General features: G+C 45.9%; 1 protein-coding gene across 2 annotated transcripts in view; it reads right to left on the minus strand.

Moving 5' to 3' along the window:
- Nucleotides 1-209: 209 nt before the first annotated feature.
- The window catches only part of WASF3 (WASP family member 3), a 96,437-nt gene continuing 71,798 nt past the window's right edge, over nt 210-24,848 (minus strand). For both annotated transcript variants that reach the window (XM_057707939.1, XM_057707940.1), the window contains exons 4-10: nt 21,722-21,856; nt 19,466-19,619; nt 16,372-16,489; nt 8,229-8,395; nt 7,189-7,452; nt 5,515-5,882; nt 210-3,373 (exon numbers count right to left, since the gene is read on the minus strand). In XM_057707939.1, coding sequence (XP_057563922.1) covers nt 3,216-3,373; nt 5,515-5,882; nt 7,189-7,452; nt 8,229-8,395; nt 16,372-16,489; nt 19,466-19,619; nt 21,722-21,856 — 1,364 coding nt within the window. In that variant the 3' untranslated portion in view covers nt 210-3,215. The remainder of the gene's footprint in view (nt 3,374-5,514; nt 5,883-7,188; nt 7,453-8,228; nt 8,396-16,371; nt 16,490-19,465; nt 19,620-21,721; nt 21,857-24,848) is intronic.

Raw genomic sequence — 24,848 nt, forward strand, 5'->3', positions numbered from 1 at the left:
TGCTTTCCCGACTCACTCACAGAATCCAACCTGAACTCTGGGGGACACAAAACTTGCGTACAGATTTAAATAGAAACCAAAGCGGTATCTTTTGCTATCTAACAATGAGAATGCTAATTAAAAACCCCACCCAGTCCCCAACTTCTCCCCCCTCCAAAAGATTAAACATACAACACTGTTATAAATAAGCAAAACTGTTTAGGGTTAAAAGTGTAATTTTTATTTAGATGTTACTTGTACATAATCTATAGTAAGATATACAAACAGATAAAAATTATTTACCAGGAGGTTTTTTTTTTTTAATACCACTTTAAATTCAATTTACAACAGCATTGGTAATACTGCAAGATGACAGACTCTGGTTTAGAAAACATAAATGACTTGCTACTCTGGCTGATACATTCCCATGAGTCTTCAGTGGATGAAAATGTATCATGAATTTCAGCTGCAAATTATCAATACAAAACGTTCACAACCTAGCCACTTGGTGCTCAGAAAAGATTTCAATATTCTAAAAATTTACTGAAATGAAAATGCGGATTCTCCAACACTATACTTTCACTGAAGAAAAACATAAGTGACCAAATCGTATGGTTTGGGGCCAACAACGGAAACTCGACCACATTGTGTGCGAACAGTGAGGGGTGATTCTGAGGAGTCCTCTCACCCCCTGCCTCATCTATGACATGAGAAAAAAGCTTGTAAGAAATTAAACCAAATACACACCTGGGTAAACGGGACGATTTAAGATAACCTTGCAACATATAACTACTTTAAAATGTAAAATTCATATATATGAAGTATGCATTTCAATGTTTTTCTCCATTTGTTTTGTAAATACTCTTTGAAAACGAAAACTGACAATTCAAAATAGTCACTTTCTCCTCTTCATGTACTATCATATTAGAAAAAGTCTGGATTTCATTTTTAGAATAAATCAAATGTGCTGAGAAAAATACTGCAAAAAATAATCTAAACTGGATTTTAGTCCTTTTCCATTCCTTTAAGGGCTACATAACACATCAGGGCAAAAGCTTTTTCACTAGTCAGAACATCAAGTTGAAAATAACTTGTTGATTAAACTACAGGAAGACAACCAATACCTAACAGGCTCATGAATATTTATGAATAAAGTGCCACTAATTTTACTGTAATAAGATATAAATAGAAGAAATCCTGACATGGGTAGTAGCTTTATGCGTTCTCTCCATCCTGAGGACAGAAGGGACATAAAAAAACAAAGCATTACCAAATATAAGTTCTAGAATGACACAGGTGATCCCTCACCCAAAAGTAACACTAAAGACAAAATATTATAAGAAAGACAAAATATGACCCCAATTGGTAAAAGTCCCAAGAAAAATGCCAACACAGTTCACCTCCACATTGGAAAAAAAAAAAAAGAGAGAAAAATTGAAGAGAGAAACTGAGAAGTTCATTAATAACTCCTACGTATAGGCAATAACAGTATGGTGACAAGCTCCAAGAAACAGAAACTCAAGAACCATGTGCCCAAACACCTGATTTTAGCTGAAAAGACTCAGATAACCTGGCCTGGGCACTTGGAAAGGTAATACAGACCTGAGGCCTTTCAGAGTTCCAACCTAGGTGACTTAAAGCCCCCCAGGCAGCCCTTACAGGATAACCATGGCCTTCCACGGGCCATAACTGTCCCCTCGGGGACACAGACGTGACAGGGCCGGCGACGTCCTGGGGAGAACTCATTAACAAAAACCATCAGTCGGGGTCCTGCTGACATTCTACCACCCACCCGAACACCTGCTTCAGCTACAGATTCCCGGGTCACAACTGAGGGTCACTGGGACCAGTCTGATGCTCGGTACAGAAGTGAGAACAGCTCAGTGAGCAAAGTATCTTCGTGCGTCTGTGAAGTTGTATCTGAGATCAAAGCCTGCAGTGTTTATTCCTTCCAAATAAGCAGTTACCCTTCACCCAGCATTACAGAATGTCAGCTCTTGTTCATGAGTTTCCCAGGGGTTTGCCTTGAGCAGGAAAACCCGCCCAGGCTCAGGTGTCACCCAGTAGGAGGGGACGAGGAAGGGACGTGACCTGTTCCAGTGAAAGGGCGACTCTCCTCTGAGGTACCTAGTTGAGCATCGTGTGCCAATGACCGTGGAGGAAAGGGACCCGTGTGCTTCTAGGACAGAGCAGAGGCCCTGCTCGTGTGGGATCCCTAACCTGCCACAGCACCAGGGAAGGCGAAAGCTGTCCAAGTCTCCTTTCACCTCAACTGCAGCTGTCAGAATTCAGCCAGGAGGGGCGAGGTGCCGCCGGGAGCTTTCTCTGCAGCACCAAGGCCTCCACGCGGCCTCGCCTGGGAGGATGGGGCTCCGGGAGAGAGGTTGTGCGGGGCTCTGCACCCGGGGCCACGCGGGGCTCTGCAGCTCTGGGCCTGCTCGGCTCCATGTGGGCTGGTACCTGGGCTGCGAGGGCTGCCGAGGACTCTGAGTGCCATCCTCGACGGCCCCGAAGGAGAAAGGGCTGTTCTCCGCTTTCATCACTGCTGCACTGCTGAAACCTCCTACAAAACTCATCAGTGAGCACTGACTCCATGAACACCCACAGGGAATCCTGCCTGAAAAGGGCCAAGCTCACATTTCACAAGAGTGAGCAAAGGAAATGAAATTCTTCAACACAACATTCCAATTCACAGAGGCTACCGAGCCAGGAAACTGAAAACAGAAATGTCCAATTCTCCTACCTGTCAAATCTTTCTCTCTAGAACCAACTTTTTCTTCTGAAACACATTTAAAAAAAAAAAAGCGGAAACAATATCACTTACTGATTGGAAGACATTAGCCTGATGCACAGTCATTAATCTTGCAAAGACCTGACATCAGGCAGCTTCACGAACACACAGCAAGTCTGCGGGATTTTCACGATCAGGGAGAGTGAACCCAAACTGCACTGAATACTTCCATGGCCAAGAGAAAGGAAGCAGAAGGCTGCTTTCAGGACAATGCGGTAGTTACAGCGTATTTCCTCATGTGCAACACGGTTTGCTATGTTTAGTGGCACTTAAGTATTACACAGTAAATACTGAAAAAACCCAGAATTTTTGGATGTGCAAAAGCAATCTCACATTATTGATACAAAAGTCGCTAAGCTATGGGGTTATAACACCACTATGTGGGCGCTGGGGCCACAGGGCGCGTCCGCGCACCCCCAGCCCGGTGCCTGGGTGCCGGCCGGCCTCAGTCGGACCAGTCGTTCTCGTCGAACTCGGAGTCGTCGTCCGAGTCGCTGTACTCCACCGCGATGCGCCGCGACAGGATGGTGGCCACGTCGTTGCCCACCGGCTCGCGCTTGGCCTCCTGCTCTCGCTGCTCCTGCACCTTCTTCAGCTGGATCCCTGGAGACACGACACGCGGCTGAGAAAGAAAGCCCTCTGCGCGCCCCGACTACGGAAGCGTACGGCTACTCGGCTTTTTTTCCCTACTGACACTAGAATAAAGAAGTTTGAGAAACTTGAGGGAGAAGCTTGAGAAATAGAAGTTTCGTGACCGAGAAAAAAAAAAAATGTGTCAAGTCACAACACTCTTTACAGCGATGTGCTGAAATGTAAGAAAGTCAGTTACCATTTCAGTGCACATGAGCAGCGGGAGAGAAAACTCTCGGGCAGCACAGACTCAGCCGGCAGCCACCGGCCACGAGAGCCTGTCTCAAGGTAGATTTACGGTGGCTGGCGGCCCGCACAGTGGACTGTGCTCCTGGACAGCCTGCAACCCGAAGGTGTGGGAGACAAAGCCAAGAGCTCCTGGCTACGCGGGGAAGGTAACTGAGAAAGCTTAGCTTCAACAGGTATTGCTGAAAATGGGCATGTGATACAATGGTCTCACTCTCTTGCTTCTGTGAGTAACAAAATGTGATATCAGACAATGTGATGTGTTATTTCTTTAACCTTTTCTTTCAAACTAATTTTGGATTTATAAAATAGCTGTAAGACTAGTAGAAAAACGTTCCCACACAACCTACTCAGACGCCCCAGCTGACAAGATCTGACCACATCTGTCCTCTACATTCTCATTTAAACACACACACACACTTTTTCCTGAACCATCTGCGAGTAAGTGGCATATAATGTCCCTTTACCCCTACAATTTTTTTCCTGAAAAAAGAATTTATCAAAATCAGATTGGCAGAGATACAATAATACCATCTATTCTACACATTTTACTTAACTTTTGCAAATATACCTAATAAAACAAATGAAAAAAGTTTTCCACCAGGTTTGGGATCCAGCACGGGATCACCTGTTACATCACTTGTCCTGTTTCATTAAATCCCTGATCTGTGTTCTACGACCTTCCTGTTTCTGTAGGACGTCCCTCAGTGTGGGCTCCTCAGAGGCTTCCTGGTGACTAGATCCGGGCTACCATCCCTCTCATGGGACAAGGCTCACAGGTGTCAAAAAGCAACACACACCGTCCTTCCAGGACTCCACATGCGCGGTCCGTGAGGCATCAGTAACTCCGGGACGTTTTTTCTTGACAACATCATCGTGTGTCAGTGACACTCAACATACACAAGAACCCCAGGACCCGCAGGAGGGCGTGGGCTGCACTGGGGCCTGCTCAGGCTGCTCGCACCAGCGGCAGAGATGTCCCCGCGCCCTGTGAGGGCCATCACGGCCAGCTCCCTCCTCGGCCACATCCAGAATGAAACCACCAAACCGCGCCCAGGAGATGCTGCAGCCTCCATTCTTGCAGTATTTCCACACCCTGTCGGACCTCAGCCAGCCTGGGCTGGGACCTGAGGCGACGAATAAACGACGTGGAACAGACGTTTACGGGGGGGTTCTGAGGGGGAAGGGCACCCGGGGGCGGGTCCAGGCTCCTGCTCCCTGATTTGACCAGAGATCGTCCACTTTTTAAGATTTCATGTTCTGGGGTTTGGTGTAGGACCTTCCCCTAACTGGGGTTTTGCGGCTTAAATGAACGTTGAAAAACGACGGGCTTAGCACATCGAACTAAAAATATGAAAAGCCTCAGACATATCCCAGATTTAAAAAAAAAAAAAACTAAATCACTGACATGAGCTCATTTTCTTTCATTTATACTTTTGCCCTTAGAGCCGAATGCAGAGAAAAAAGATCCAATTAATTATCATTTTTATTATCTATTTCTGGTCAAGTAAAGCTTTCCTGAATTCTCAGCGCTTTATCATTGCGTTTTACTATGCAATGAAAAAAACACAACCGCTATTTAAAAAAAAGAAAACCAAACAAGGTTCCTTTAACCCTCTTCTACAGGTCACCTGGTGTAGAGAGGAGCCGCTGGAAGCAGCCGAGGCTGCGCTAGTGGAACAGAAGGCTGTGTCCCGTCCCGGGACGCGCGCTCACCCACCCTGACTGTGTCCCGTCCCGGGACGCGCGCTCACCCACCCTGACTGTGTCCCGTCCCGGGACGTGTACTCACCCACCCTGACTGTGTCCCGTCCCGGGACGTGTACTCACCCACCCTGACTGTGTCCCGTCCCGGGATGCGCACTCACCCATCCGGATGGCTGCGAGGAGGTCGCTCCGGGCATCGCTCACGGGTGGCTGTGCCGCCTCCGGCCTCTTTGCCTCAGCTCCCGGGGGGCCGTGCATCGGGGAGGGGGAAAGGGAAGAGCCCGCACCGGGAGGGCCCGGCGGGGGCGGCGGGGGTCCCGGGGGCGGCGGGGCTGTGACCACCAGCCCGCCGGAGGGAGGGTGGGAAGGGCCCGTGTAGGAGGAGGCCGTGGAGGCCGGGAAAGGGGGCAGCACGGGCATCTGGAGGGGACTGACGAAAGCCGTTTGTGCAGAAGGGATGGTGGGCGGGGGCGGCGGCGGCGGGGGTCCTGACGGGTTGTAATACTCCATGATCTGTGCCGGGAGCGTCCTGGCGGAGACAGGAAACGAGCGTCACCAGAGAGCCACACAGGGCCCCATCCTCAGAGGCTGTCACACGCCTCGGAGAAAGGCCTCCCCAAACACGACGCGCGCTGTCCGCTGAATTTACGACACCGCAGGACGCAGACGTGCACGTTTTGAGTCACAGGGCGACGTCATTCCCTATCATGGAATTCAAGCTCGACTGCTGACGTGCCCCAAACAAGATAACCGCTGGGACAGTAACGTCCTGTGGAACGCTGGAAGAGCCGACCGCAGGGGTAAAAGGCAACACAGATGCATGCTGTGCACGGGGCGTCTCAGAAGTGCGGCTCGAAAACCCATCTTACGAGGGTCGTGTGGCCCGTCAGACTGGAACATTCCGCGCTTTCTATCCCGTCTCCATGGAAATTCCCCAGGCCCACAGTGCCCATCAGAACATCCAAAGCTTTGCAAACCCCTGAAGTCAAGAAACCTGCTGAGCTCTATGTAGCCACGGGTCTTCCAAACCAACCAGACAACAAACCCTCTCTGCCTGACCCTCGGTACGAGCCTCAGAACACACTCTGGGGATCCTGACTTCACCACCACCAAGCCCGGGGAGCGGACGGTCGGGGAGCACAGCCCTGGGAGCTGAGGCACGTACGTCCAGAGCGTGGGCGACGCTGCTCTGGAGAAGCACGTGCTGTGGGCAGAAGCACAGCTTCAGCTTTCCTGGGCACTCACTCGGTGGGCTGACTCTTGAACGACTGAGGTCACGCCCCAAACACCGCTTATCAAATCAGGTGGGGGCTTCCATGAGTCAACGCTTAACATGAGGGTCTGTTTTAGGAGGTGTTCGAATGTTCCCCAAATGGCAGAAAGCTAGAGGACCTGGTGGCAGAATAATATTTGGGTCCCGAGAGGTCAAGGTCACACGTCCACGTGTGAGACGTGTGGGGCTGTCTGGTCTTCTCCTTTGAGAACCGCGCTCTGCGTGCGCGCGGGGCACACAGGGAAGCGGGAGCACGGGGGCAGGTCCTCAGGGCTGGCATCTCGTCCTCTGTCAAGGCCCTGGGTCCGCCGCTCAGGCAGGAAGGGGGTGTGTGCTCGGGAGCACAGACACCGGCCTGAGGCGGATCTGTGACACCAAGCGGGCAGCAGCACGCTGGTTTTTCACACGGGCTTTCTCACGACGGACAACACCCGTGCCCGGGCACTCCTGGCCGCACCCTGGCCTCCGGACTATGACCGTTCAGGGAAAGTTCTTCCACCACACACGGCGAGACCCCGGCGCGGCGGCCGGCCGCGATCAGGGCCCGGGGACGGGGCATTACCCGTAGTCGGCCGGAGCCGAGGGCGCGGGCGCCTGCGAGCCCTCTGCGGCCTGCGGCGGGGGCGGCGGCGGCTGCTGAGGCCGGTTCAGGGCCAGGTGCCTGGCCGAGGCCGACGGGGGCCGGTGCTCGTGCTCGGGGGCCTGGGCCGCCGGCCCGCGCGGCGCTGCGTCGCCGGCTCCGTAGGAAGGGGTCCCGGGCTGCGGGTGCAGAGAGTGGTTGGGGGTGGCCGGATACGAGTAATCGGTGACGTCCGAGGCGTGGGACCTGGGGGTGCGGGGGAGGGACGCGAGTTAGAAAGACGCCCCCTCCCAGGCATCCGCGTGTATGTAAACACGGCACAGCCACGGCCCAGCAATCACACGCTCACGCCCTCCGCTGTCAACCAGGCCCAGGCCCACGCGGTCTCAAGCCACCACGTCCGCACGACCGGAGCGGCCAGCGCCAGGGTTACGTGCATTCAGGGCCACGGCTCTGAAGTGAGGGGGCCAGACAGACGGGCAAGCGGCAGACAGCAGAGCCCCCTTCCCCAACGCTGCAGCGGCCTCTTCTCTAAGAGGAGGCCCCGAGACACAGTGCGCTTCCCTGGAAGACGGCGTCTAAGACGGACGATCTCAGGGGCAGTGAAACGGGCAGCATATAGTTAGACCTTATCACACGGCAGAGGAACCGGATCCACGTTAACAGTAAGAACAGAAAAAGATGTCAAGGATGCGATACGGTGAGTCATAGTTTTCTTCAACAGCAGAAATGTATTTTTAGCCAAAAAAAAGAGAGGAGGGCAGTGCCATTAGCAGAGGCCCTCTTGCTGTCTTCTGAACACACAGGTGAGAGGGAAGCTCTGAAAGGAACGCGCATCTCGTATTAGTCAGCAGGGCTCAAAGGGATGCTGGTACCCGGCCGCTGCGGGAAGGGGAGCGGAGGGCTCGGGTTAGTCACCCGGGTTACGGGAGGCGTGGTCAGTACAGGGGGCACATCCTCTCTTGAGGCAGAAGCAGGGGGCCGCTGGGGCTGCAAATTCGAGAACAAGGGGAGCCACAAACCCTCTGGACGTCCCGTCCTCTCCCGCGCTCCCTGCCTGCTGCAGTCTCCTGGCGTCACTCACAAACTCAACGCCCATCTTCCTCCTCTCCCACTCTTCTCTTCTCGTTCTTACTTTCCTCACACTTATTTGCTGGTTTCTGTTAGGATTCAGCTTGTGTCTCTCTCTCTGAAGGAAAGAGGCAAACACACATCGGGTCTTTGGAATTCAGACAGTGGCTTCCCTGGAGTACCACACAGCATAGAAAAGTTCTTCAAACGGCAGAAGAGTGCTAGTTTTTCTTCGCTAATTGCAGGATAATAATAACTGGTAACTCACTTTCTTCTTTCCTAATTGCGCTCTAAATTCTAGATCATGGTGCCCACATGACTGTCTTTTGAACTATGCCAACTGCTGGCAAGAAAGTTAAAAATATTTTTAATGGGGGAAGAATCTGACCTGTATTTAGATGCAGCGTATTTTAAACACATAAATACCTAAAACTCCAGCGCGTCCCTGGTGATGTGTGCTTGGTTCTGTGGGGGTGGGGGTGGGGGTGGGGGGGGGGGGCATGTCATAGACTGGGCACAACTTTCTAATGGAAACACACTTATCTATAAAATATGGAACTCTTCTGATGGATGAGAAGCCAGGCACTGGGGATGTTCCGGCACAAGTAGGAGAGCTGTCCTGTAAAGCAGCTTGGTGACACAGGGCTGAAAGGAGGCAGCAAAAACTGCATAACCCACGGAGGAAAGGAGAGGGCAGTGAACGTCCGACGTCGACAATTACAGCAGGAGAGCCGGGAGGGCAGGGCTTTGATGAAGGGTGGGCGGGAGAGGGGACGGGGCACTCGCGGAGTCACCGCCCACGTACAGGGGACACAGCGGTGGGCTGGGGGAGAGCCGGGAGGGGGTGACTGCGGAGACAAGGACCCCCCCGCCCCCAGGAAGGCACAGATCAGCCACAGGAGACACAGCACCGATGTGGACATGGGCGGTGGTCCTGCAGCTGCACGAGCATCAGGAACTACCTGCTACGGGAAAGAGAACCTGGAGGGGTGAAGGCAGGACGGAAACAGGAAGAAGCACGTGTCAGCAGCAGGGACTCAGTGGGAGAATCAAGTGAACCCCCCAGGGCTCTGCGGGTGGCGGGCGGGCAGTGTCCGGGGGCTGCCACGCCCCGGAGAGGAGGAGGAAGGGGGCGAGGACACAGGGGCACCCGCTGCCCAACCGCTGGGGAGGGCAGGGGGCAGGCCCTGCCTCAAGCCCTATCCTAAATGTACGCTTAGCATCAAACCACTCCTGACGATCTACAGAGAGAGTAAGAACTTATCATTAGCGTATGTGACCGGCTTAAAATATGCAACTTACACGAACAACTTATAACATGCCATGAAACTTGATACTCAAATATCCCTCAGTTATCCTGAATACACCCATTAAAAACCGTGTTTCTAAACAATACTTAAAACATGAATATGAGAAGTTAAAAAATCAAAAGAGCAGGATTTCAATTTCGTAAAAAATATATATATATACACACACATACACACACGTGCAGAAAAAAGACCATATAAGAAAGAAATACACTAAAATGCAAAACCAGTGGTTTCTCCGCATAACAGGATTATGAATACTTCAATGTTTTCCATAATTTCTAAATATAAAAAGTTTATCTTATTTCATAATAAGAAAAAAAGTGATACACTTTAGTCAAATAAGAAATAAAAATTTCCAAAATAATGTAAGGGATCTAATCCATTAATTTTACACCCAACACGGCACAATCTAACCTCAGATTCTAGAATGAATATCAATCATTCAGCCGAGGGATTGAAAACAGTCACTTCTCCATCTGTACCTCCTGAAACGAAAGAGTATACAGAGAGGACTACAAAGTACATGTTTTGTATGAGTCAACAACTGCAATTAAGTGAGCTGGAGAAAACCGAAAACCAAAAACCAAATTGGGAGCTACCAAGTTCAATACTTCTCCCCCAAAGAGCTATGACCAGATGTGTACCATCATTCTTACTTTCTATAGAAATAAACTAAAGTAAAGATGAAAACTTGAGGCCAGAGCTCAGTTAAAGCTCCAATAATTCTCTCATAGTTAACGGATCACAGCTCGTATAGAAAAATTACCTAGACTTTGCCTCATGGTCAATGACTGACAGCCCTTGTGGGGTAGGAGTGTTTTATGGGGACTGTAACCACCAAATATTAAAAGCATCTTCCATAGTTCAGCCTTTGCTAAACACTGAGCTTAATAAAGGTAAACATTGAAAAAAAAAAAAACAGATCTAACGCAAGGTCCAGGTTGTTGCCATTTTTGAAACATCCTTGAATCACATAAGAATTCTCTATTCACATTTTTAAATGCCGACAGAAGACTCCAATTTTACAGAAGTAGAAATAGGAAATTAACCATAAGTTACAATTCACCGGTCAATTCTTCTCGTTCAATGAAGCCCTTTGGGGATAAATGCTGCTTAGGGACCACATCTTTCACATCTGCAAGAAAGATTTTTATTTAACTGCTAACAAATTTTTAAAATAAACTCCAACAGAATTTTCCTCCTGCAATTAGAATACATAAAATTAGTGAACTGAAGAAAAAAAAAAATCTTTGTTCATCACTTTTGAAAAGGTTATCAAAAAGATCAACAAAGTTATCCCCCGGTCACATCACTTCAATCATTTTAGATACCAAGTGCCAAAGGAAAGGCAACATTCCACGCAAAAGAGGCAGAGAAAGGATTCAATGATGATTAAAATTAAAATGTCAGTCACTGGCAGTTACTAAGCCCAAATTCAGACTCGATGTTACATGTTACAGTACATTTAGGTTAACAGAATGATCGCATTAAGTCAGAGATGGAAAATCACACAAAGTAACCTAATGTCAAAGAAAACTGCTTTAAAGCATTATTTCAAAGTCAAAACACACATATCGTTCACTTTTAAGGAAAGCTTGAAAACACAAAGCTACCATGCATCTCCATTTACAGGGGAGCCAAGCCCTGCTCGCACGCACACGTGCACACACACGTGCACACACACATGCACACACACCTAGTGTCTGGGGACAGGGACCCCTCGGAGGACGCTCCGTGGTGCGCGCTCTGCGACAACCTGGCGTCGGGTCTAAGCTCTTTGTCATACGCCATCATGTTCCACTCCTGCCGCCTGTTTCTGGCTTTTCTAACCTTTTTCACCTCTCGGGCTGTGCCGTCTATACGCTTTTGCTCCTGACGTCCAGGAAGGCAGGCAAGCGTGCCGAGACAGAGGGAAGGAAGAGAGCAGGTTAGTGCAGCAGCAACGAGCCTGGGGTGCAGATGAGGCAGGACTGCTTCCATCACTCCCAGGTCGAGAATATTCTTACACCCTTACCCAACTCAGACCCGACCAAAATAACAGATACTTAATGACTCAACATCAACACGTAAAAGTCACTGTGCTGCCACTTCAAGGGTCGCTTACTGTCATTTTTGGTCAAGAATTCTCCCTTCAATAGGATTTAGCTTGTTTTCAATGTACGATATCCTTTAGGTCTCTATTATACACATGAAACATCTGCCCACAGCAGACAGAGAAATCGCTTCCCACCCCTCCACCTTTCTGACTTGTTAACATGCAATCATCTTTCAAAAAATAATTTTAAATGCTCCATGTGTTCAAAAAGGTTATTCCAGAACATTTAAGCGAACCCTGCAACTAGCGTAACACAACACAAAAACAAGATAAGAACTTACCTTCCCTCCTGCACAAAGAGTCATTCCTGCTCCACCCCTACTCTGCCAGCAAAAATGTCTTCAATAAATAACTTGGGTCCTACGCAGCTGCTTCTTTAGAGGTGAGGACAGTTATTTCTAGGTGTGTTTACATGTCCTTCCTAATTCTCTCATGAGATCCTCTGACCGTTAGGGAGGTGAGCTATGCACCTTTGGGTCCTATCCTCCTCCTCCAGCACCTCCACACATGGCTCTACGGTGGGTCCACGCTCAGCAACCGTGGACTGAATGATCCATTCCAGGTAAGTGATGGTGCTCACTGCATCCCAGCACCTGCCAGGCCCGGACGGTACAAATGGCAAACAAAAGAAGACAGGTGTCTGCCCTCCTGGAGCTTGCGGTCCAGTGGGGGAAGCCCACATAGTCACACAAATAAATGTGTAATTACAAAATGTGCAAAAACATGAGTGTATTACAGAGGGAATGCTGTCTGGCCTGGAAGTCAGGGAGGGTGTCCCGTGTGGCTGGGACAGGCTCTTCAGGGTGAGTGGGCGTCTGTCCTGCGGGGGTGGCGGGCAGCCAGGCATACACGAGAGGCAACGGGACAGCATCTCGTCAGGAGAAGCGACAGAAGGCGAGTGTGAATTAGGCCAAATGGTGGCCAAGGCTTTGAAGCCTGCGTAGAAATGCTGTTCTCCATCCCACGAGCCAGGGGAAACCCTCATCAAGGGATGAAGGCTGAGGGGGAGGGGCTGGCACACAGAGGAGCAGGGGAAAGGAGCTCCTGTGCTGGGGACAGAGTCCACGGGGAAAGGCAGGACTCCAGGCAGAAAGCTGCTCGGGGGTCCAGGTGGCAGGGTGGGAGGAGGCCCGGGGGGAGGAGGAGAACGGACGGCTCACACAGGCATCCAGGAGGCTCGGGGGTGCTCGCAGAGGATGTGAACATGACATTCACAGAGCACATGCAAAGGGTTAATAAAAACATGGAAAAACATGTAATACGTATTAGATTTTTTGGGGGGGGGGAGTGGGGGAGTGCTTCAAAATAATAATAGTCCATCAACAGATGACTGGATAAAGCAGACGTGGTGCATGTACACAAGGGAATGCTACTCAGCCGCCAAAAAGAACGACATAATGCCATCTGCGGCAACATGGATGGACTTGGGAGGGCGTGATGCTAAGTGGAGTCGGTCAGACAGAGAAAGACAGACACTGTGTGACATCACTTATATGTGGGATCGAAAACAGACAACAAATTAGCCAATGTAACAACAAAAAAAGCAGACTCGCGGATACGGAGAACAAACAAGTAGTCACCAGTGGCGGGCGTGGGGGAGGAGCAGCACGGGGGTGGGGGAGGGGAGGCACAGGCTACTGGCTGTAAGACAGGCTCAAGAACATACCGCACAACACGGGGAGTACGGCCAATATGTTGTAATAACTGTGAATGGAAAGTAACCTTTAAACATTGTATTAAAAATTTTTTAAGATTTTAAATAGATGAAGATAATGCCAAATCACCAGCATCACCATCATCACCTTCAGGACTGGAGGAGGCCTGTTAGGAGCACAGACTGGTCCAGTCCTTAAAGGCGCAGGAGCAACAGGATGGTATCTTTCAAAATTTGAAGTTCACTTGCCCTTCCGGGGATGTACCCTGAGGAAATATGTGCACACGAGTACAGGTACCCCTACAGGGCTGTCACAGCAACAATTTAGAAGCAGCCTAATTGTGCATTCATTCGGTAATGGGTAAATGGTGTATGAAGCATCCAAACTTTGGAATATGACACAACTACCAAAAAGAACGAAGGATATCTTTGTTCTGTCACTATATGTATATGTCTGTGTGCGTGTGTATACGTCAATTCCAGGAATAAAAAATACTGTGTGAATGTATTACACCACCTCACAAGGTGGAAGAGCACGCACATCTGTTACCAGAGGCTGGTGATGCCCGGGCAAGGGAGAAACCCACCCCCAAATTTTCTAAACGAATGCGTTCACTTCAGGGTAGGCTGGGCGTTTTACGGCTGGCGTGAATTGTCTGAATACGTTTAAAACCGCAAGAGGAAAGACAGTTGGGAGACGTCAGTGGATTCCAGCACACATCCTGCCCAAGGGTGACTGCAGTACACTAGCGACCATCACCCTCACTTCCAAGAGATGCTGACATACGTAGGGAGAATGTTACGACATCTGCCACTTTCTTCAACAATGGTTTAGCCTCCAAGGTACCCATCAACACACGCCCGACACACACACACACACACACAACCAAACAGGACAAATGTTGACCGTGCTGCACCTGTATCCTAGCTACACGGCCGACATGAAAACCCGGGGCTGTTTCCGCCCCTGGATGGTCTCGGCTGCTGCGATCCAGACTTGGAATGTTCGTCCGTCCTCAAGCGCTCCCATCTGCTCAGCACCTCTCCAGCAGCCCCCTCACCTGTCCACACACACGCGCACACACACACACGTGCACACACGCAACTTCCACCATCCGTCCTCGCACCTTCGGGATTGACACCAAGAGGGGCCTTCCTCAGCTCGCCACCTCCTCTGCTGCTGCCACCTCCCCCAAGGCTTCTCCCTCCTACACCCTTCTAAGGACATAATTATTTGCGTAACTTAAAAAAATATTTTTAAACCATCAAACCAAGGACATTTAACGTTCAGAAACAATGGCTGTCTTATCCCCAACTTTTCTTAACTAATTCTTCCTTCAGATAGACTTGTCTGTTCCAAATTGAAAGTGACTTTTTGTTTCTAAAATCCTGGGAAATGAAGGATACTTTGCCTCATTTTCTGTTCCTATATAAAGCAGACTTGTATTAGAATTTTCAAATGTCTTTCCCTCTTTATGAGTTCCAAAGGGCGGCCTGATTGCTTAATGCTCGTTTCCCCCACTATGCTGTCATCTCCACGAGGGTGATAATCCTTTCTTATTCATCCCAGCATTTAGAAGCCATTCAAAAAAGAACCACTGTATAAATGAATGAATACAAAATTCTCATCAGAATTTTATGTCTTTGAGAAATACGGAATGAGACAAAACTGCCACGGAAATGACGAACAACTTTGTAGACACAGAAACTAAGCATGGTAGATTAAGATTGCTTTCCCCTGGAGAACAGTGGCAGGAAAGTTAAATATTTTTGCCAAAAGTATCACTGATGCTTCTAGGAAATCCTGGGAGGCCATTTAAAGGAGGCAAGTTTTAAAGGAAAGAACTAGTAAAGGCTTGGGGTTTTGCCCTGTTACCATAAAAAGGTTCATGGGATTCAGACCAACAGGCCTTTAACTCTCTGTTCCTTTTCCTTTGGAGAGATTAGTATCTTCCTTTGCTTCACCTGAATACTTTGTAGCTTCTTTGCTTGAATATTTCTCCACCTGAATACCCAGCAACTCTTCCAAGCTTTCCCATGAAATCTCGCCAACCCACCAACACAAGAAGGGCACATCGATAACCAAGTGTGTGAAATCCTCTCAGAATTAACGGTAACCTCTCACACCTGCAGTCTGCAAACTATTTCCATGTTCCCTTCCTAAATCCTGTTTTCAAATCTCAAGTTCTCTCCCATCCTGAACTGTCACCACTGGGCCAATAGACCTACCAGATGTCTCAAAACCTTCACACAGCCAGCCCACAAAATGCTGAGCTCTTCACTCACACACCCTAACATTTGTGAAACCCACCAGGCGGTCATTTTTTAAAACACAGCTCACATACAAAAGGCTTAGCCAATATTTGCCTTTGGAGAATTAACTCTGATTGTCAATGGTTTAAGTCTAATTTCTGGGCCCCAAAGGGACAATTTTCAAAACAGAAGTTCTTTAACCTGAGAGGGGGTTTGTCCTTGCGAGGGTGTAAGCAGTGCAGGTGCCTCTCAACCTTCCGACTTGTAACTCTGCTGCCTACGACTACCGCACCAAAGGGAAGCTCATTTTCAGTAAATGCTATCCTCTCAATGTGCAGATCACAGGCTTTTCAATCCAATATGAACCTCTCACCAATGTCTTAATTTCAGTTAGGTGGCAACCCAACAATTAATAATGTTAGAAAGACCGAAGCAGAAAATTTTAACTGATATGGAATGTGGACTGCTTTATGAAATGTGAAAGGGCAGGAGAAAAGTTATAAAGCACAGTTACAAACAAAACTGAAATTTTAGCCACTACATTTTATTAAAGCAAAGCAAGTATTAGAAGACAAATCAACAGTATTTACTGAAAACAGCATTACTGTGTTAGATTGAATGGTATCTTCATGTGAAAAATGCAACCTCCAAAATAACATCAGCACAAAATCCAACATCTCAACCATTTAAATAAAGAATTTTCTCATTTTCAATTTCCAATTTCTAAGACAGAATCCCACTTACACATTTATAGGCACGTTTCCCATACTAGAATTATTTACCTTTTGACGTCTTTTCTCTTTCCTTTTGTCTTCTGTGTCCTGTAGCATTTTTTCTTTCCAGAGGTCAAAGAAATAGGAAGGATCAGTATAGAACTTCAGCCCATCCTTTTTATCATCTCTATAAATCAACGTATTCCAAGTCGGCGGGGGGGGGGGGGTGGAGGAGGAGAAAGGTTGTTAGATAGTTTCATATAGGATAAATATTAATGTTAATTTTAACTCCTGAGATGGTAATATCTGCGTGGGGAATCTGAACTGCTGTATACACTGTCAAGTCTCCCAATTTCCCTTATTCGAACAAAATGTATGAACATGCAAGAACAGCACTTTTTTCTGGAATAATGAAGTGAAAACTACTGTTGCAAATTTAGATTTTGGTATAGAACAGTGGTACCCCAAATCACAATATGGCTCATAAACAGCAATGTTTAATACATCAATTATTTCAAGGTATGTTTTGTTTATTCCAACGGGGGCTACACACAGAGATGGATGGATTCTTAGTATATATACGCTCACTTCTACTCTGGAGTGACAATGTTATTAGGATAAAAATTAGCAAGTACGCTGTCCTTTCTTCTTAATCAGGTTTGCTCAATGTCTGTAATTCAATTAGGAAAGAAGCAAAAGGTTCACGGTGTATAAATGTAACTAGGACAAAAAGTGATGACCTAGATGTTTTTTTAAATAAAAGTAACCTATAAGGAAAATTCACTTGCAGCCATTTCATTTTCAAGAACTGCTACAATGACTATATTCTAAAGAATATTTCAAGTTTGTATATGTTATTCATTTATCATAAAGCCAAGAAAAATGAAGACAATATGAATCCAAAGTTGTAATATAAATCAATAGATAGCAAAGCTCAAAATAATCATGATAAGAAGTGAACACTCTATTCTACTAATGCTTTAAAAAGTATCTGGCCTGTATATTACCTTCAAGAGGAAGCAAAACGTTTACATTTAAAATTAGCATTTCAATTAGTCATTTAAGGCACATAGAGAAAGAAAAAAAAAATCACAGAAATGAGTACAGACTGGCTAAACAGTCAAAGAAAGTGACGTGAATTATTCAAGGGAATCTGGTCTTGCAGGTCCTGCTATGCTGTGTTCTGTAAGCTCCTCAGCATGCAATGAGACCCGGGCTTTCATGAGGGTCATCTGGTAGCTCTGTCTTAGAGTCACTAACAAATCAGCAGAATTCACTTTGTACTTTAAACTCTAATTACTTAAAATCCTTTCTTTTCCAAATTTCCTAAGTGACAAACAGCCTGCACTATTGAGATTTGATTAACAACATTCTTGTGAAAAATATATATTCTTTCCCTAAGATACTAGGCCTTCAATGCAGTTGAAGACAGAGAAAACCTGAGCAGGAACTTTCTGCAATTTTAAGATGGATAAAATGCACCTTCTTTTTTTCAAAAATGGAGTTAATACTTTGATGAGGAGCTAATACTTGGTGGAACTAGTATGTTTCATAACGTAAGCAAATGTTACCCTCGACGTCAGAATATAAGCAGAAATGTCTTAGGTTTATCACAACTAAACATGTTTTCAGTCACATGGTACTTCTCATATTTAAGACTGCGTTGTGACTGTGTCATATTTAAGTCCAAGTGCGAAAGTCTGTGGGGTCTTTTGTCCCCAAACATTTCAGATCTGAGCTGGCACTACTATTCTTAAACACACTACTAACAAGTCAGACTTTGTTCTTTCATAAAACTGAGTGCACACATAAATACATATGAACATCAATTCATTTTTTTTTGTTTGTTTTGTTTTTTTTTGTTTGTTTGTTTTTGGGGGGTATCAATTCATTTTTTATGCAACTGAAATTTTTAAATCACCGCAAATATTTAATCATGACCTTGATTAATCAAATATAAGTGGTTCATTAAGCTTTCTGGGTTTCTTTTTTCCTTTAGAACAAAATATTTAGTGAGTTTTCTTAGGAAAATTGTAGTAAGTTCTCATGGCTCTGGGCTAATTGCCCCAGAAAAATGCCTACTGAACAAAAAGCAAAGTCACGAGTTAAAACATTAGACTTGCAATACTACTCTTCATCTCTGAGTGTGCTAAAACTTCTGGAAAAGTACATTTGTTTCTTAGAAAAATGTGGTATCCTGGTCCTCTCCCATCATGGCTTCCACGGAATCTCTATTACATTTTTTGGAGAATCTTTCTGTCCATGCTGAAAGAAAGGGATGCAGTCTGAACTACTGCTTTACTAGCAGAGCTGCGATAAAGGGCAGGTCCAAACATCTCCTTTTGGACCCTGAGAAAGATAGTAATTCAGACCAGAAAAGCCACTGGGGCCCAGAAGGGCAGTAATGGATGTGAAGGACGCAGTGGATTCAAGGAGGCCTTTGCAGGGGTACCACCCTGCAGAGCTAACCCTGGGGTGGCCGTGAGGACCACTCCCACCAGTCTGAGCTCATCAGACGCTGAAGGAGCTTGACACGGGGCGGGGTGGGGGGGGGGGGTAGGGTGAAAAATGGGGAGGAACAGGGAAGTCCGTGAGACGCGAAAGAATACAGTGATGTGGTGGGGGGAGGAGAGGAGTCCTGAGAGCATTTTTAGTTAATTTCTTGATATTAATTTTTTCCACATTTCCTATGCTTTTCCTTGGAAGTTTAGTCCTGATAATGCGTCCTATCACTTCACACGGAACGTTAATTTCTTGACTACACACTCACTTAGAAACCCTTAACACTGCAGAACACATTTTTCTGAATTAAATAACAAATGTCTGTGGGGCTAAAACACTGCATTAGAAGTGAAGTATGCAGTTCCTTTAAACTTGACTTTGAATACCAAGAACGCTACAACCACACACGGTTACTATGTAATGTGTCCACTTCTACTTAACATACCTGCACTGAAAAGCTAACAACAGAGCTCACACTTCCCTTGGTAAGCTTATCTATATTTTGAAATACTCAAACGTTAGCAATTCTGTAAATAACTAATTTCATCGTGGATAAGACTGCAATGATCATTCTCAACGTCTGAAAAGATATGTGCACCGCCCTGCCCGCCTCTCTCACCTTACTTACATTGAAAAGGCTCGAGGGACCACAAAGCCATACCTGTACGGTGTAAGGATGTTCAGAGGTGGTGGTTTATCACTCTGGTTGTAAATATCAGCAACAGGATTAGGAATACTGTTCTTTGAAACCACCTGCTGGTCTTGGACTGTGGAACTTTTGAAAGCTTTTTTCATGTTGATATCCTGCAGTGACACTATTTAGAGAAAAGTCCCCCAAATCAGGTTATATAGAAATAGTTTAGAAACAAGTGCGATTTGACTCACAATCAGAAACATGTCCTAGAAGAGCCAAATAATGTCTTTTATTGTTCACTTAAAACCATGCTTAAAGAGCACACACATTCCCACCCTCTGATCAACAACAGTCATCTCTGTAAATCACGTCTTTCCTTCTTTTGTAGCCATATAATGATTTCACCGAACCTAATATTAGAGCATCGTTCTTAAACAGCATTTCTCAGAAACCGCACAGGAATAGTTATGAGTACAATAGCATGTACACACAAAGATGTGGGTATTCTGGGGCGGGGGGGGGGGGGGGATCGCTCAAACAGTTAATACCAGTGCAATTACAATACATGTGGGAAATATTTCTGCAAAAAACACACAAATGTAAAAAGTGCATTAAATTTTTCTGACACTAAATTAAGGAGAGAGGGCAAAGCTTTTCAACATACCTGTAGTCCTAGCAATTAAGCAGCACGACATCCATCTACACTAAGGAATGAATCAGCCTAATTATACTCATTTCCTGAGTTTGCACACCATGTTGCATCTCAGGTATCAACTCATCTGACCTTGACACAGACTTTTTGAGGTGGGCAAACTGGTCCATGCACCCACTGGACCAATGAAGCTGACGGCCTGGGTGTTAAATGATCTTTCCAAGATCACCCAGCAGAAGAGGGGCCAAATAGAGCACCGATTTCCTAACCTGGTCAAGGGATTTTTCTACAAGTACATCCATGCCGAGGAAAGTAACATGGTAAAATCTTGACTGGGAAGGGACTTTAAGGACATGAGATACGCTGTAGAATCTCATGAGATTTAACCCACAGACTAACCTTTTCCAGTGCAAGGTTTATCACAAGCCTTACAACTGCAAGAACCAACAAAAAACTGAGGAAAGACAAATAAACATTTTTTAAAAATCATTTGTGATACCATGTGAAAAGTGAATGACTGATTTAAAATGTTAAAAATTCCTTATCTGAATAGACCAAGTAGCTATTTGAATTTTTATTTTTTAAAATAAGACACAGATTTAAAAAATCAGACTAAAAACAGCAAAGCTTCAGCTTCCTACCAGTTAGAAAAGTCAGTAGGAATGTTCACAACAGATAATAAGATATCAACGTTCGACATGTCTGTTAAATTTTTAGTTTGCTAATTGAATTTTGATCTTTGAGAAAGATCTGAACCTGAGAACACACGTTTTTTCTTAAATGATGAGTGATGAATTCCATAAATAACTATATTAAAAAAAAACTTTCACTTCTTATTAACACTACTACTATAGGCCTAGTAGAAAAATCAGATGCTAGGATTGTTTTCATGCAACAAGAGAAATTATATAAAGGTAAAAATAATTTTTAACCTGAACATTTTCTGCAAAATAAAATATAAAACAGCACATCTTGATTTTGGGGTGCAGATTTTTTCCAGTCTAATTTCAGTCTTTTCGGTCAGTTCAAAAGAGGCAGAAAGTGAACATTTTTTAAAGGAATTGTTGAATTTTAATTCAGTCGACACTGCCCCGATTTCAGGATATGACCATCGGTTAACTACACAGTGTCTGTCAATATTAACTTTGTTCTAAAACCCCAAAGCCTAGAGGCCCTCAGTAACTGCTACGTCTGGACAGTTAAACCAAGCAGCATCAGCAGGATTACTTACAAGTATCAGCCCTAAGGACAGCAGTGGGTGCAAGGCTCAGCCCTCCCTCTTAGCTGGACAGGGTCTGATTTTTAGGTAAGAAAGTATCTACACAGTAACTACCAATCATCTGCATCAGGACTTCTAACACTGAATGTATTTAAAGAGTCCTTTAAAACAAATACTACATGTGTAGTCTATTTAAAAACAGAGTGTGGCACACGAGGTAGACAAGACATGACTCTCTTAATTACCAATTAACCCCATGTTGTGGGTTTTCGCCCCTGGCTATTCTTCTAGGAAAAGACAAGATGCAGTAACAGCAGGCGACCCCAAGCAAGAAGCAGGAACTACCCGGCGATTAATCACTCCCGTCCCGTCTGCAGCATTTCCAGCTCACGGCTCTCATGCAATTACCTACCCTCTTCCACTGTTGAATCCAGCTGGGTGACTTTGACAGCAAGGCGATCGATTCTGTCTTGAAGAGAATTTGCTCGGATGTAGAAGTTGTTGGCCTCATTAAACAACTCACCAAATATGTCTTCAGCATGTTTGCCTGGAAGAGGAATGCACGGGGGAGGCCACCTGGTCAGAACCCACATCCTCACCCAAGCAGAACTCCAACCTCAACACGGGGCATTGTGTGCAAATGATCACAAAAAATAAAGTATCACAGTCAAAGGCCTGCAGAATTTTTGAAAATTGAGTAGGAATATTCATACACATCTGAAGGTGACCCAAAGTCGCAGGATTTTCAAATGCCCCAGATGGTACAGAACTGTTACGTAACGGTTACATGAGCTACCCACAAGATGCTTCCCATTAAATTACACTTCTCTGGGAGAAAAAATTACTCTCATTTCGCATGCTTTACGTATCAACATCTCAGGACCTAAAGTTTCCTTTTACTTCCCAAGGTAATTCAATAAATCATGTTGGTTTCTAAATTTAGGATGTTACCTCGTTCACAGTTGGAAATATCAGACCTCTTACATGGTGCCAACAACTTTCCAATGGGATTAAATTCTTCTAATTCATATTCTGAAATCTCAGTATACAGCGCTGACCCTGGCCCTCCCTAAAAATCGACATGTTGAATTCTGAATTACATTTTTCTGCACAAATCTCTTCATGCTGTAAGTTTTAGACATACCTCCCATTTTTCTTAAAGTATAATTCATAACACTTCTGAAAATTTAACAAGCAAGACAGGAGTCAGCATCTGCTTGCACTGAATTTCCAAATCTTAACACCATTCCTTTAGTCACTCAACAATCATTCCTACTGAGTCTGCAAGGCATGCCGGCATCCCTTCTTCCCTGAGATACCACTTTTTGTTTGTTTTTACCAGCCCTCATGCTTTACAGCAATTTTAGGTTCACTGAAGAACAGCAGAAAGCAGAGAGTTCCCATATACCCCCTGACCCTCCCCGCTCTCCCCCCAGAGCATCCTGCACCAGGCGGTACATGTGTTAGAACTGATGAACCCACACTGACAGGTCATTAGCACCTCAAGTTCACAGTCTGCATAGGGTTCACTCTTGGTGTTGTACCTTCTATGGGTCTTGACATATACATAATGACATGGACCCACCACCGCCGTATCACACAGAGGAGTTTCACTGCCCTAAAAATCCTCTGTGCGCCACTGGTTCACCCCCACCCCTTATCTTGACAACCACTGATCTTTTTTTTTTCCCGTCTCCACAGTTTCGCCTTTTCTGGAATGTTATATGATTGGAATCATACAGTATGTAGCCCTTCCACACTGGCTTCTACCACTCAGTCATATGCATTTAAGGCTCCTCTGTGTCTTTTCATGGCCTGATGACTCATTTCTTTTTATCAGTGAATAACATTCCACTGCCTAAATGCAACACAGTTTTATTTATCCGTTCACCCCCTGAAGGACATCCTGGCTGCTTCCAGTGTTTGGTGATTATGAATAAGCAATTAGGTGCAGCTTTTTTTGTGTAGGCCTAGGTTTTCAACTCACTTGGGTAAACACCAAGGAGCATGAGTGCTAGATTCTATGTTATGAGTATGTTTAGTTCTTTAAGAAACAGCCAAACTGTCTCCCAAAGTGGCTGTACCATTCTGCACTCCCACCAGCAATGGACAGGAGTCCCCACGGTTCCACACCCTCACCAGCATTGGGAGTTGTCAGTGTCCTGCACTTCTGCCATTCTGATAGCTGTGTCGCGACATCTCTTTTTAACTCGCATTTCCCTGATGACATAAGACGTGGCGCGTCTTCTCGTGTGCTTGTCTGCCATTTGTACCTCTTCTCTGGTGAGGGGTCTGTTCAGGTCTTTTGCCCATTTTTCAAATAGGTTGTTTGCTTATTGTTGAGTTTTAAGAGTTCCTTGGATATATTTTGGGTAACGGTCCTTTATCAGGTTACGTCTTTTGAAAACATCTTCTCCCAGTTGTGGCCTGTCTTCTCATTCTCGACAGCATCTTTTGTGGAGCAGAAGTTTTTGATCTGAATGAAGCCCAGCTTACCGATTCTTTCTTTCACTGTCACGACTTTAGAACTGTATTTAAAGAGTCACAGCCACACCCAATGTCACCTGGAATTTCTCCTTTGCTGCCTTCTAGGAGGTTTATGGTTTTACATCTAGATCTAGGCTCCATGTTGACCTTTTTTGTGAGGGGTGTGAGATGCATCGACCTACAACTTCTTTCTCTTTGCATATTCTCTCAACTTATCACTCAAATGGGGAGAGAACCTGAACCTTCCAGGAAGAACCCTTACCTGGGGCAAGAATAAACATAATGTTTCCACGGTGCTTTACAGTTTACACAGCGCTCTCCCATCCACTCTCCTCAGTCTTTACTGTGAACCCCGAGACTGTGACCTCTGTGAGAATAAGAGCCACGTGTGTCCGTTGGGTGTGGCCGCCCCCACCCGGGACAGGGCTCCTGACACCACTTGTTTGATGAGCTCATGAGACAAACAGGGAGCCACTGCTTCCGTTTCCCAGACTAAGCTGAGCACCAGAAAGGCGGTCTGTCCAAATCTTGTGGCCAGTAAGTGGGAGAAACAGATGAGACAAAACCTTGGTCTTCTATCTTCTGATTCTCCACCTCACCACATACTTCCCTCCACTTGCTTGGCTAGAAATTGGAGACTTCCATGAATTATTTCAGGTCACAAGGAAGACGCTTGGAAATTTCCTGTTTACGTAATAAAATGGACTAAGATATTCTGTTGCTTAAATGGTTACTCCCAGATACTGGATAAGTATCTCTTATGAATTAAAAATTCATACAGTTTCATAAATTATAACAGTGTAACTGTCTTAATAATAGTAACTCTGTCTCAGGAAGTAAGAGTAATAAAGAAATCAATAAACACACACCACTAAAAACGGGGACGGGGGCTTCAACTACGTATTTCAGCTGAGCAGTGAACTGCTCCTCTAGAAGCTGAGTGTCTGCGGTGTGATTCTCCAGAGTCACCTAACAGTGTGCTGACGGTCCCCACTTCCACCATATACAAAACGGTTCCAAAAGGCAAAGCAATAACAAACAGTCTTCACACA

The sequence above is a fragment of the Hippopotamus amphibius genome, chromosome 14, assembly GCF_030028045.1.
Source record: "Hippopotamus amphibius kiboko isolate mHipAmp2 chromosome 14, mHipAmp2.hap2, whole genome shotgun sequence".
NCBI classification, from domain to species: domain Eukaryota; kingdom Metazoa; phylum Chordata; class Mammalia; order Artiodactyla; family Hippopotamidae; genus Hippopotamus; species Hippopotamus amphibius.